The following is a 14820-nucleotide window of genomic DNA, read 5'->3' on the forward strand; positions in this document are numbered from 1 at the left end:
GATCATTTCTCAAGATCAAGTGTTTTCAACAGAACTTCATATGGCTCAAGAGTTTAAGGCTTTTTAAAAAATAATAATTGAGTTTCATGACTCATATGACATTGTTGCAAATTTCAGAAATTTATTCTTCTACAACTAAACTTCTAGTCTAGGGATCTGAACAACTGAGTTCTGTTAAGGCTACTATGGTGGAGGGGTCCCTTGTAAGTCATTTCCTCCTCTGAGCATTAGTTACTCCTGTGGATATCAGCAGTTTCAAGTACCCAGAAGTATCAGAATCATCTAGGTCCTTGTTAAGAATACGGATTCCTAGGCCCAACTTTAAGCCTAATGAATCAGATTTTTTAACACCGAGCCCCAGAAACCTGTAGTTTAATTAACCAGATGACTATGATATACAGAGAAGTTGGAAAACTACTGAGTTAGATTACTTCTAGGGTTCCCCGACTTGCCCATGAGTGTCCAGGAGTCCCCAGCAGAGGCGTGGGTCAGCGGCGGCCTGCGGCAGGGTTGGGGGCAATGTGGAGCAGTGCCTGCCTGGGACCTTTTGAAGGAGGTCGCCGTTATCTTCATTCACTTCAGTTCAGTTGCTCAGTCTTGTCCAACTCTTTGTGACTCCATGGATGGGCTGCAGCACACCAGACATCTTCATTACCTCCACCATAGTCTGGCCTCAGGTCAAATAACAGGGAGGGAACACAGCCCCATCAACAGAAAATTGAATTAAAGATTTACTGAGCATGGCCCTGCCAATCAAAACAAGACCGTTTCCCCTTCAGTCAGTCTCTCCCATGAGGAAGCTTCCATAAGCTTCTTATCCTTCTCCATCAGAGCACAGACAGACTGAAAACCACAGCCAAAGAAAACTAACCAACCTGATCACATGAACCACAGCCTCGTCTAACTCAATGGAACTATGAGCCATGCCATGTAGGGCCACCCAAGACGGACAGGTCATGGTGGAGAGGTCTGACAAAACGTGGTCCACTGGAGAAGGGAATGGCAAACCACTTCAGTATTCTTGCCTTGAGAACCCCATGAACAGTATGAAAAGGCAAAAAGATAGGACACTGAAAGATGAACTCCCCAGGTCGGGAGGTGCCCAATATGCTACTGGAGATCAGTGGAGAAATAACTCCAGAAAGAATGAAGGGATGCAGCCAAAGCAAAGACAATACCAAGTTGTGGATGTGAAGGGTGATGGAAGTAAAGTCAGATGCTGTAAAGAGCAATATTGCATAGGAACCTGGAACGTTAGGTCCATGAATCAAGGCAAAATGGAAGTGGTCAAACAGGAGATGGCAAGAGTGAACATCGACATTTTAGGAATCAGCAAACTAAGATGGACTGGAATGGGTGAATTTAACTCAGATGACCATTGTATCTACTACTGAGAGAGTCAATTCCTAGGCAGGTTGATAAGAAGTCTGGGAGTCACCAAGGAGAGAGGGGTCTGGAATTCTCAAGGAGGAAGAAAGGACAAACGTTTTCCCCTCTGCATTCCTCAGGATTATATAGCCATAATGCATCCTGCCTGAGGACAGTCTCTGGATTAAACCTCCTGGCTGATCCTGTTACCCTACAATGTAAATCGTGGGAGTGGGTCTGGTGAGGTCTTTGCAACCTCCAGACATTCTTTGATTCACTGTAATAAAGTAATTAAAAAGTATATAACCCCATTGCTAACACTAGTGAGGGGCACTCTTTCTGCCCCCTTCCGATGTCTCTGTCAGAAGCTTTCTCTATCCCTTTTATACTCTAATAAAACTCTATTACACAAAAGCTCTGAGAGGTCAAGCCTCATCTCTGGCCCTGGATTGAATTCTTCTCCTATGGAGGCCAAGAATCACAGCGTCTTTCGTGGTTCAGCATCAACCTTTCACTACTGTGGGTAAGAATCCCTTAGAAGAAATGGAATAGCCATCATAACCAACAAGAGTCCAAAATGCAGTACTTGGATACAATCTCAAAAACGATGGAATGATCTCTGTTTGCTTCCAAGGTAAACCATTCAATGTCACAGTCATCCAAGTCTATGCCTCGACCAGTAATGCTGAAGAATCTGAAGTTGAATGGTACTGTGAAGACCTACAAGACCTTCTAAAACTAACACCCCCAAAAGATGTCCTTTTCATCATAGGGGGCTGGAATACAAAAGTAGGAAGTCAAGAAATATCTGGGGTAACAGGCAAATTTGGCCTTAGACTACAGAATGAAGAAGGGCAAAGGCTAATAGAATTTTGCTAAGAAAACGCACTGGTCATAGCAAACACCCTCTTCCAACAACACAAGACAGATTCTATCTAGACATCACTAGATGGTCAATACCAAAATCAGATTGATTATATTTTTGCAGCCAAAGATGGAGAAGCTCTATACAGTCAGCAAAAAAACAAGACTGGGAGCTGACTGTGGCTCAGATCATGAACTCATTATTGCCAAATTCAGACTTAAATTGAAGAAAGTAGGGAAAACCACTAGACCATTCAAGAATGATCTAAATCAAATTCCTTATGATTATACAGTGGAAGTGACAAAGAGATTCAAGGGATGAGATCTGACAGACAGAGTGCCTGAAGAACTATGGATGGAGTTTTGTGACATTGTTCAGGAGGCAGGAATCAAGACCATCCCCAAGAAAAAGAAAGGCAAAATGGTTGTCTGAGGAGGCCTTACAAACAGCTGTGAAAAGAAGAGAAGTGAAAGGCAAAGGAGAAAAGGAAAGATATACCTATTTGAATGCAGACTTCCAAAGAATAGCCAGGAGAGATAAGAAAGCCTTCCTCAGCAATCAATGCAAAGAAATAGAGGAAAATAATAGAATGGGAAAGACTAGAGATCTCTTCAAGAAAATTAGAGATACCAAGGGAACATTTCAAGCAAATGTGGACCCAATAAAGGACAGAAATGGTATGGGCCTAACAGAAGCAGAAGATATTAAGAAGAGGTGGCAACAATACACATAAGAAGTATACAAAAAAAGATCTTCACGACCCAGATAATCACAATGGTGTTATCACTCACTTAGAGTCAGACATCCTGGAATGCAAAGTCAAGGGGGCCTTAGGAAGCATCACTATGAACAAAGTTAGTGGAGGTGATGGAATTCCAGTTGAGCTATTTCAAATTCTTAAAGACGATGCTGTGAAAGTGTTGCACTCAATATGCCAGCAAATTTGGAAAACTCAGCAGTGGTCACAAGACTGGAAAAGGTCAGTTTTCATTCCAATCCCAAAGAAAGGCAATGCCAAAGAATGCTCAAACTACCGCACAATTGCACTCATCTCACACGCTAGTAAAGTAATGCTCAAAATTCTCCAAGCCAGGCTTCAACAGTACATGAACTGTGAACTTCCAGATGTTCAAGCTGGATTTAGAAAAGGCAGAGGAACCAGAAATCAAATTGCCAACATCTGCTGGATCATCGAAAAAGCAAGAGTTTCAGAAAAACATCTATTTCTGCTTTATTGACTATGCCAAAGCCTTTGACTCTGTGGATCACAACAAACTGGAATATTCTGAAAGAGATGGGAATACCAGACCACCTTACCTGCCTCCTAAGAAATGTGTATGCAGGTCAGGAAGCAACAGTTAGAACTGGACATGGAACAAGACTGTTTCCAAATCGGAAAAGGAGTATGTCAAAGCTGTAAATTGTCACCCTGCTTATTTAACTTATATGCAGAGTACATCATGAGAAATGCTGGGCTGAATGAAGCACAAGCTGGAATCAAGATTGCCGGGAGAGATATCACTAACCTCAGATATGCAGGTAACATCACCCTTATGGCAGAAAGGGAAGAAGAACTAAAGAGCCTCTTGCTGAAAGTGTAAGAGGAGAGTGAAAAAGTTGGCTAAAACTCAACATTCAGAAAACTAAAATCATGGCATCTGGTCTCATCACTTCATGGCAAATAGATGGTAAACAGTGGAAACAGTGGCTGACTTTATTTTTCTGGGCTCCAAAATCACTGCAGATGGTGACTGCATGAAATTAAAAGCCATGAAATTAAAAGATGCTTGCTCCTTGGAAGAAAAGTTATGACCAACCTAGACAGTATGTTAAAGAGCAGAGACATTACTTTGCCAAGAAAGGTCCATCCAATCAAAGCTATGGTTTTTCCAGTGATCATGTATGGATGTGAGAGTTGGACTATAAAGAAAGCTAAGTGCAGAAGAATTGATGCTTTTGAACTGTGGTGCTGGAGAAGACTCTTGAGTATATGTGCTGCTGAAGCGAGCACTGGAGAAGACTCTTGAGAGTCCCTTGGACAGCAAGGAGATCCAACCAGTCCATCCTAAAGGAAATCAGTCCTGAATATTCATGGGAAGGAGTGATGCTGAAGCTGAAACTCCAATACTTTGGCCACCTGATGCAAAGAAATGACTCATTTGAAAAGACCCCGATGCTGGGAAAGATTGAAGGCAGGAGGAGCAGGGGATGACAGAGGATGAGATGGTTGGATGGCATCACTGACTCAATGGACAGGAGTCTGAGTAAACTCCAGGAGTTGGTGATGGTCAGGGAGATCTGGCGTGCTGCAGTTCATGGGGTCACAAAGAGTTGGACATGACTAAGCGACTGAACTGAGGGTCCCTTGGGGCTTCCCTGGTATATTACTTAGTAAAGAATCTGCTTGCAGTGCAGGAGACCTTGGTTCGATTCTTGGGTTGGGAAGATCCACTGGAGAAGGGATCAGCTACCCACTCCAGTATCCTTGGGCTTCCCTTGTGGCTCAGATGGTAAAGAATCTGCCTGCAATGTGGGAGACCTGGGTTCCCCATCTGCAATGCAGGAGACACTGATTCAATTCCTGGGTTGGGAAGATCTGCTAGAGAAGGGATCAGCTACCCACTCCAGTTTCCTTGGGCTTCCCTTATGGCTCAGTTGGTAAAGAATCTGCCTGCAATGTGGGAGACCTGGGTTCGATCCCTGGGTTGGAATAGTCCAAGTTCCACAGGAGAAGGGAAAGGCAACCTACTCCAGTATTCTGGCCTAGAGAATTCCATGGACTGACTAGTCCATGGGGTCACAAAGAGTTGGACACAACTGAGTGACTTTCACTTAGGGGTTCCTCACAGCTCCAAAGATTTGACTTACTGATTTCTGTTTCATCTACTGTTGTCCTGTCTCTGCTACTAGATGCTATGCTAAAACAGAAAAAACAAAACCGCAAAATAAAGAGTGAAAAACCAATATCATGATTTAATCATATTTGTATCCTTCCTTGGTAATGGACAGGGAGGCTGGTGATGGACAGGCAGGCCTGGTGGGCTGTAGTTCATGGAGTTGCAAAGAGTCGGACAGGACTGAGCGACTGAACTGAACTGAACTGAATCCTTCCAGCTCCTACACAGTGTTAGTCTGTAGGAGGCCCTCAGTAAATAGTTGAAGAATTAATCCATGGTAATTAAATAAATAAATGTTATTTTATGTGAGCCCCAACCACCTATGGATACAGAAATCCATAAAAGAGAGAGAAAATACTATGATAAATTTTGTGATATAATCTTGCACTCCGTGTCTGTCCTCATACATTCTTTAAGTAAAGGGCTGTGTGAACAAGGCTAACGCATATTTAGAGACACAAGAGGAACGTGGCTGGGTGTTCCTGTGGGCTCCTGTACCCCACAAAGTTTCCCCGTGGTGGTGATGACTGAGGGAGGCTGACGGTTCAGCAGGAGCTAGTTTTCCTTTCCCTGACTCTTCCGGGTCAGGAAAAGTCACATCCTGGCTGGGAAATAGATGTTCTTGGAGCCATGCTGTAGGTCTTTAAGTAATTTTTAAAAGAATTTTACTTTTTGGTCACATTGTGTGGCACGTGGGATCCTAGCTCCCTGACCAGGGATCCCACCTGCACCCCCTGCATTGAAAGTGTAGTTTTAACCACCAGAGCGTCCTCGTGTTTACAGCTCTTTGACCCTGCAACGGTCACCTCAAGCTTCTGTGGCCCCAGTGAGTGAGAAGAGGCACGCATCTTCTGTTAGAAGTGACCCATAGATTTGCCAGCAGCGGGCAGGGTGTCAGCTAAGCAAAGTGCCCCCAGAACATCTGACCCCTCTTCTTGTGACCCGATGGTGGCTTCTCTCACCCCCCTCCCCTACACTCCACTGATCACCCCCTGAGGTTCCCCCGCTCAGACGCTGTCTGCTGGCCTTGGAAGGTACCGGCTCAGGAAGAAATCTGTCACAGGGGTGGGAAACTTCGCCAACGGAAGGTACAGGAGTTTGGCATCCAGGCCAGGGTTGTAACGGATGCGAGGGCTCCGGGAAACAATGGCGTGCTCCATGCTGTTGGTGACTTCGCTGATCCTTGGCTCTGCCAGCTGCATTGTGCTCTTTAAGTTGTCAGTATCTGTTTGAGGGTACAAGACGGGAAAACAACCAAAGGCTCTATTATTCTTCATTAAAGGTCATGTCTTCTGAACTCCATCCAAGCTCCTTTTCCATCAGATTACAGATCTAACATTTCAGGCAGGTCTCACAAGCTCCAGGCTGTTCCTTAAACAAACTATAAATAATCTTATTTCCCTTCCCCAGTTCAGTAATTATGTATTGAATACCTACTATTGTGTTAGACTAGCAATGAGAAGAACTATGCCCGGTTCTGCCACTTTTTAGCCGTGTGACCTTGAGCTTAAACTGTTATCATTTGTAAAATGGGAATGATAATACCCTGCCCCAGAAAATAAAGATGACTATTAGCAGGGTAGACAGTGGAGAAGAAGAGGATAGAAAACGGGTGAATATAAGTGCACAGAAAAATTGGAAGGAAATAAGGAAAACCATCTGGTGAAATTCCTAGTCACCAAAGGGTTTTTATCCTCCTAGATACTTCCTGGAGTTTCCAAATTTTCTACAAAAGCCTGCACGGAGGGGCGGGGGGGCGGGGAGATGTTATTAAAAAATAGTCACACTGCCTTTGCTTTGGTTATAAGGTCATTATGGGGCTCTGATGAGCTAAGGCACTGACGAATGTGAGGGTCATTCTGTTAGCCTGCTGCACGTGCATGTGGAGATGGTCCAAGTCCACCATACTCACAGTACAGACAGGAGACAAGCGACATGATGAGCTTATGTAGCCCTGATCTTCACCCTCACCCCTGATGAGACAGGAACAGCTCAGTGGGACTCATACTTCACTGAGTGCCCCAAGAACTCAGGAGGAAGTGATGCCTGAGAGCCAGGATTTGTGATAAGTACTTAGAACTTGAAAACAAAGAGACAGCAAAAGCTGTCCTGATTTTGGGCATGGTCCAGGAAGCAGAGAAGTCACCACTTCCACGCAGGACACTGGTGGGTGGTTGATAAGGGCAGAACAGAGTTGTTCAAGTATCCTTCACCCCCCACCCTAACTCCAAGGAACTCCCTTTCTCTTTCCTAGGGAAAAAACTGCAGTGAAAAGAGGCAAACTACATTTTGAAAGTGAAAGTCCCTCAGCCGTGTCTGACTCTTTGCCACCCCATTCTCTAGGCAAGAATACTGGAGTGGGTTTCGATTCCCTTCTCCAGGGGATCTTCCCAATACAGGGATTGAACTGGAACAATGGGGTCGTCTGCATTGCAGACAGATTCTTTACAATCTGAGGTAAGCCCAAATGGGGTCCCCCAAAAGAGTTGCTGACTTAAAGCCAGAAGGTCTATGGTGAGATAATGTCCTAGGAATCCATGGGTCTGACACCACAAGCGGGGGCCCGGGCAGGCAGGTGAGTGTCAGAGGCCTCATCCAAGAAGCTCAGGGTCAAGGCTCCCTCAGAGGCAGGGAAGGCTATGCCGTCATCAGGGGAGGCAGGCTGGTGGGATGAGATGGCTTTGGAACCAGGTTCTGAAAGAAGGGAGGACCCACAGAAGCAGCGGGGTGGAAGAAGCTATCTGAGACCTGGAAATAGCCTATGGCACATTCTTTCCTTGTTCTCTCAAATATTTACTGTGCTCCTGCTTTGCGCTCAGCATCTAGCTTGACACAGATTGGAAGGGAGACAGAGGTACCCTTTAGCCCCTGTCAGTCTCCTGGACAGTGAGAAAGAACATGAGCTTTGCATTCAGACATCCAGGAAACGTTTGTGCTATTGTGAAAATTAAGCAAAATAGTCTATAAAGGGGCTTCCCAGGTTGTGCTAATAGTGAAGAAGCAGCCTGCCAAGGCAGGAGACATAGAGACTGGTCAGGAAGACTGGTCGAGCCCTGGGTTGGGAAGCGCCCCTTCAGGAGGGCATGGCAATCCACTCCAGTACTCTTTTGCCTGGAGAATCCCATGGAGAGAGGAGCCTGGCAGGCTATGGTCCATAGGGTTGCAAAGAGTTGGACATGACTGAAGCAACCTGGCACACACGCAAGTCTATAAAATAGCAAGAATGGGGCTTTGGCACTTAGTATGGACCCAACAGCCCTTCCCTCCCCAGGAAGAAAGGGGACTAAAAGTGCAATTTTGGGTGGCTTCCCGGCCAGAGTCGAGATAAAGAAACTTGGCAGGTGGCTATGTTGTTCTGAAGCATGCTAACCAAGACAGGCTGTGGCTCAGATCCAGGCCGTGACGACCAGAACACTGTGTCCTGTTCACATGCCTGTCCCAGTGACTCTGTGTGCGGCTTCTCAGGAACGTGCCTACGTTAGACCGCAACTAGCTGCCACTTCCAATACAGTTCTATTTTGGGTACGGCTAATGGAGAAGACTCTTGAGAGTCCCTTGGACTGCAAGGAGATCCAACCAGTCCATCCTAAAGGAGATCAGTCCTGGGTGTTCATTGGAAGGACTGATGCTGAAGCTGAAACTCCAATACTTTGGCCACCTGATTCGAAGAGTTGACTCATTGGAAAAGACCCTGATCCAGGGAGGGATTGGGGACAGGAGGAGAAGGGGACGACAGAGGATGAGATGGCTGGATGGCATCACCGACTCGATGGACATGGGTTTGAGTAGACTCCGGGAGTTAGTGATGGGTAGGGAGGCCTAGCCTGCTGCGATTCATGGGGTCGCAAGGAGTCGGACACGACTGAGCGACTGAACTGAACTGATGGTGCTAGTGGTAGAGAATCTGCTTGCCAATGCAGGAAATGCAAGAGATGGGGGTTCAGTCCTTGGGTCTAGGATTCCCTGGAGAAGAAAATGGCGACCTGCTCCAGGATTCTTGCCTGGAACATTCCATGAACAGAGGAGTCTGACCGGCTCCAGCCCATGGGGTTGCAAAGACTGAGTGGGTGCGTGCATGTACGCACACACACATCCACCCCATTCCAAGATACACACCATTCCAAGATACCTGGCCTGATCCTGGAATTCACAAGCCAGGAGGCTATTTGGTTTGCCATAATAACCAATAGCTATGAGGGCCCCTCTCCACTCTCCAAAGAGACCTGAGATTCACAGGATTCCCTTAGCTCAGGGAGAAACAGAGCTGCCTAGAGTGCCTTCCTTTTAAATACTGGGTGCTTTTTCTCTTTACTGACCTAACAAGCACTTACTGCGTGTGAGATACTTCACAGATACCAGTCCTCACAGAAGCCCTGGGAGGTGGGCACTATCATTAACTCCATTCGCTAAATGAGAAAATTGAGGCTTACGGTGATTAGGTAGCATTCCCCAAATCTTCTAGCTGGGAAGTGGCAGAACCGGGATTCAAACCCCGGCAATCTGGCCCAAGCAGCTGTGCTCTTAATAACTTTTCTGTAGCCAGGACAGATTCACCTGCACCTGATTCACCAGCATAGGGATGTTTGGCGCGTGGTATGTGGGGTGGGGTGGGGGTGGTGGTGGGCACCGCGGGGAGAGGCCGAGGTGGGGAGATCACTCCTAACAACCCCATCTCCCCGCAGCTATGGTTCTGGCACTCCCAGCAGTTCTCAAACCCCCAGCTCTGCCGCCAGCGGTGTGACCGGAGGCTCATAACCGCTCTGAGCCTCCATCCCAATAGCTGGAAAATGAAACCGGGTCGGTGACTCCCACGACCTCTCCACCCCGTTCAAAGACCCCTTTCCCTTCCGGGGCGCTCACAGATCCGGAAGTACTCCTCTCCGTAGCTCTCGCGGGTCTCGGGAGGCAGGCGCTCCCACAGTTTGCGCATGCGCTTCTCCAGGCCCTCCTTGCCCAGAATGGCTGTCCGGTAGTTGCCCGGCTCGATGATGCTGACTTTCACCCCGAAGTAGCGGAGCTCACGCCTGGGGAAGAAGAGCCTGCACTCAGTCTGGGACCCCACGACGACCAAGGGTCATCAGGGAGAGTCACCTCTGACACCTCCAGAGGAGCTCATCTCCCGGGAGTTCAGGAGCCTGGGGGTGCGACCTCCACCCCTGCCCCAGGCCCAGCGCTGCTTTCTTGCAAATAAGGCCTTTCCCAAGCCTGCCTCTGGGCAATTCACGTTAGGCCAGCCCAGCCCGGAGGAACCTGGGCTTGCTCCCACCAGGTCCCTCCCACTCGGCCCCACCCCCAACACCCAGGTGGCAAAGGAATTCAGGGTCTATACAAGGCTTGCATTTTCCTTGGAAGGTCGCCCACAGTGCGTCTGCCTCCAGGCCTCTCTGTCTCTTTGGGGGACTCTCCCTCCTACTCACACAGGCCCAAAGCAGTCCACGGGAAGGCTGCCCGTCACCACCCCACCTCTTTTCATCCCTTTTCCCCTAGGTCCCTGGCGAAGGCCCCCGGTGGGCTAGTCTTTTTCTTGCTACTGTTTTAACATCTTCCCTCCATAACTGCCCCCACCCAGCTCTCTTTTCCTGGGGTGAAACCCCCGGAACTCCCACCCTGAGTGGTTTGGCACTTGGGCCCAGTCACCTGATGCTGTCAGAGAAAGCCTCAACACCAAACTTGGAGACGCAGTAGCCTCCACCGATGACAGCAACACGGCCCCCGCAGCTGGACATGTTGACAACCCTACCCCGGGCTTTCTTGACCATGGGCAGCATGTGGAGGGTCACTTCAATCAGCCCCACCAGGTTCACGTTGATCACCTTCACAAAGTCCTCCTTGGTCAGCCACTCATTGGGACCACTGGGCAGGCCCACACCAGCGTTGTTCACCAGGGCCCAGAGGCCTGGGGGTAAGACGGAGGGAGAGAGAACAAGACAGAAATCAGCAGTGTCTCTGGAATATCACCAGGGTCCACTACCCACCAGCTCTGGGCTGCTGAGGATGGCTAAGCATGTTCAGAAGGCACACAGCCAGTCTGGGGGTGTGGGGTGGGGAGCAGCCCAGAGGAGCGTGTACCTCGAGGGCACTTTTGCTGATTCACGCAGTCTACCAGCTTAGCTGTGCCCTGTACCAGCTATGACCTAGGCTGAATAGGATCTAAGCTGTTAGCTCAGGGGAAAAGAGATCTCATTTCATACCAATGAATTAATGTTTCAATTCCTTCCCCCATCATACTTCCCCCTCTCTATTCATCTGAGTATAAGAAACCAATTCTACTTCACACATTACCGAAATTGCTCCATTCATTCATCCATTCACACATTCATTCATTTCATGCATCTGTCAGTTATCAAGGAAGGTGCCAGAGGCACAAAATGAACAAAACAGGGTCTTATTTTTCTAGGAGTTCACAAACCAAACCAGAAAAGAAGTAAGATTTATAAACAAATATATAAAACATTTAAATAATTTTGGAAAAATGTGAAAAGAGCTCTCTTTGAAATATTTAAATGAGTTGGTATTAATATAAACGGAGACATTTAGCTCTCCAGGGGCCAGACTTGAAGAGCCTCAAGTTCTAGTCCTGGTTCTAACTCCAACCTTGAAATCACTCCCTTTCCCTGGGCCTCAGGTTCTTTGCTGGCTGGATAAGGACAGTCGTTTCCAGCCTGTGGTCTGCAATCCTGAGAGCTTTCAGGCTGAGTCCCATAATGTGTTAAGGAAGGGAGATGCAGGAGAGCCTCAGTTTTCATTTGTTTTACATACTGAGGTTCCAAGTAAAATTCCACCTGGGGAGGGGCTTGGGGTTCCCTCCCGTCCCCTCCCCCTGTCTCACTACCCGACTTGGACTATGTAGCCTCAGGCACACATGGGCAGGTCTGGATGTACACACCAACCCTGTTCACCCCTTCCCCTAGAGCAGAGGTCCCCACACAAGCTGTGTCCCCAGCCTCTCTTTCTGCTTTCCTCCAAGTAGAGACCACAGGAGACCCCTGACGGGCAGGACTCAGAAGTTCCCAGCGGGAGGAGACTCTCTTGCCTTGCAGTGAATGACATGAGCCCCTGGGGCCCAAAGACTGTAAAACCCGAGCAGTTCTGGTGAAAAGCTCTGCCTGCTGGTAAACCAGGACAGCCTTAAACTTTTTTTTTCCCCTCTGCAAAGAGGTCTAGAGAACTTTTCATAGCTCTGTGAACAACTTCAGGGTCAGGCCAACTTGTCATGTCCAGAGACTCTAAGGGGCAACAAGAAAGCATATGAGGACCCCTTCCCCCCGTTTCCCAGTGCTGCTTAGACCCTGTACTAATTCCGGGAAGCTGTGTAAGGTGGGTTACATGGGAAAGAAGAATTAAAGTCGCAGATGAAATTTAACTCAACTGACCTTAAAATGGGGAATATATTCTGGATTAGCCCACTGAGCCCAATATAATCACAAAGGTCCTTCTAAATGGAAGAGGGAGCCAGAAGACAGAGAGCCAGAGGGATGGCAGTGTGATAGGGACTGCGCCCGACCTCGCTGGCCTTAGTGATGAAGAGGTCATGAGCCAAGTTGTGCAGGCGGCCTCTCGAAGCTGGAAAAGGCAACGAAAGCAGTCTTCCCTAAAACTCTGTTAACACGTGGATTTTAGCCTGGGGAGACCCATTTTGGACTTCTGACTTCTAGAACTAAAAGATAATAAGTATGTGCTCCCTTAAGCCTCTAAGTTTGTGTGCATTTATTACGTGTGCTCAATCACTTCAGGTCATGTCCAACTCTTTGTGACCTCATGAACTATATAGCCCAGGCTCCTCTGACCTTGGGATTATCCCAGCAGGAATACTGGAGTGGGGTGCCATTTCTTTCTCCAGGGGATCTTCCTGACCCAGAGATCAAACCCTCTGCATCTCTGCATTGCAGGCAGATTCTTACCACTGAGTTTCCTGAGAAACCACAGGAAACTAGTATTACCTGGTGAATCATTAACACAACGGGCTCAAAGTTGAATATAGGGCGCTGGGGGGAGGCAGCCTGTGGAAGAAAGGAACTCACTCTTGCTGAATTATTCGTTACTTAGTTCTTTTCACAAATATCTACTGAGCACCTTACTAGATGCCAGACACAAGTAAGTACTTAGGATATATAGTAAATAAAAGGAACAACACTCACCACCCCACCCCCCCACACACACACATACACGCCAACCCCAGAAGTTTTATTCGAGCAGGAGAAATAGATAAGTAAGAAAATTAAATAAAACATTGAGTACTGAATAGTGGTAAATGACAAAGAGGGAAATCAAGCAAGAGTCACTGTCTGCCCATCCTGGGCCCGAGTTCTCAGCTCTGACTCCTGTGCACAGTCCCCACTTTAGTTCCCTTAGGAGGCAGGACTTCCCCCAGACTGCTGCTTCTACAACTGGGCCACACTTTCCTCCCATTCCTACACCCACGTCTTGTGTTTGGAAAACTCCCTGGGCTGGTCCTATCCAGCTGTAGCCCACAGACTCCTTTCCCAATAAGAACAGCCCTCCTGACATAGATACTTACCCTCAGGTCAACCCAGTATCCATCGGGATATGAGAAAGAGGACAGGTCTTGCTCCTCACCCTGCAATCTCGCCCAATATAGTCAAGGAGAACAAATGCCCGACTCAGGGAGACCAACCTCATGTCCCCTCTTCCCTCCCTCCAGCCTGATCCCAGCAAGATACGTGCTGACGTTTCTACAGGAGCTGATGATTGGAACAACCGAAGTCCCAGTGAGACATTTAAAGGTTTGGACATTCGGAACACATGTTCCCTCCCTGATCTTCTAGTGCAGCTACCCACCAAACCCTGCCATCCCTGAGTTTCTGGGAGAGGAGACTTCCTTGAAAAATCGTTTCTTCCTGTGGCCAGTGCAGCGCGCTTCTCCGGTGGCACTAGTGGTAGAGAACCCCCTGCTGATGCAGAAGACACAAGAGATGTGGGTTTGATGCTCGAGTCTACAGGGAAGATCCCCTGGAGAGGGGCAGAGCAACCCACTCCAGTATTCTTGTCTGGAGAATCCCACGGACAGAGGAGCCTATCTACAGGGCTACAGCCCATAGAGTCTCAAAGAAGCAGGCACTGCTGAAGCGACTTAGCGTGCATGCTTGTGGACAGTCCAAAGCACGCAGCAGTTTCCAATCCCACTAAGCTACAGCCTCAGCCCCTTTCTCTCCCATCCTACCTGGACAGGGTCCCTGATAGCTGTCAGATGCCTGTGGCAGACAGAGAGAAAAAGAAGGATACACTGAGAAAACCAAAGAATGCAGTTTGTCCCACCTTGTTCACCCACTTGGTCCCTCACCCACTGGGCTGCCGCTTTGATGCTCTCCGTCTTGGTGACGTCCAGTAGGGTGGTCTGCAGCCGATAGGAGGTGTCTTGCTGAAGCTTCTGGGCCCCTTCCTCAGTGAAGCAAGCAGCCAGCACCCGCATGCCCCGATCAACCAGCTGCCTGGCCAGGAGGTTCCCGAAGCCCGAGTCACAGCCTGTGATGAAGACGTACTTGTCTGAGAGGTTGCGGACCAGATTGCAGTTCTTGAACCAGCGGTACATAAAGGAGAGGTCCGAGATAGCTGCCATGGTGTGTATGGGGGGGGTCGGCGATGAGAGGGGGTGGCCAAGAAGAATCGGGGTCAGGGGACAGCAGGAGAGGCGTGCCCTCTGAGCCACAGCCTGCTGGAGCCTGCTGAGAA

General features: G+C 48.2%; 1 protein-coding gene across 1 annotated transcript; it reads right to left on the minus strand.

The window, feature by feature from the left end:
* Positions 1-6137: 6137 nt before the first annotated feature.
* SDR9C7 (short chain dehydrogenase/reductase family 9C member 7) lies at positions 6138-14707 on the minus strand. The gene is made up of 4 exons (XM_065917102.1): positions 14407-14707; positions 10768-11026; positions 9991-10154; positions 6138-6355 (listed from the first exon to the last, which is right to left on the minus strand). The coding sequence occupies exons 1-4, from the start codon at positions 14705-14707 to the stop codon at positions 6138-6140; spliced, it is 942 nt and encodes a 313-aa protein (XP_065773174.1).
* Positions 14708-14820: the final 113 nt, after the last annotated feature.

Source organism: Muntiacus reevesi, unplaced genomic scaffold, assembly GCF_963930625.1.
Source record: "Muntiacus reevesi unplaced genomic scaffold, mMunRee1.1 SCAFFOLD_248, whole genome shotgun sequence".
Lineage (NCBI taxonomy): Eukaryota > Metazoa > Chordata > Mammalia > Artiodactyla > Cervidae > Muntiacus > Muntiacus reevesi.

Excerpts from the sequence above, each read along its gene's own strand:
- SDR9C7 (XM_065917102.1), bottom strand. The coding sequence starts at position 14,707 with ATGGCAGCTATCTCGGACCTCTCCTTTATGTACCGCTGGTTCAAGAAC. Across the intron at positions 11,027-14,406 it reads GGACCAAGTGGGTGAACAAG|GCCTCTGGGCCCTGGTGAAC; the intron begins GTGGGACAAACT and ends TCTTACCCCCAG. Across the intron at positions 10,155-10,767 it reads GCTTTCTCTGACAGCATCAG|GCGTGAGCTCCGCTACTTCG; the intron begins GTGACTGGGCCC and ends CTTCTTCCCCAG.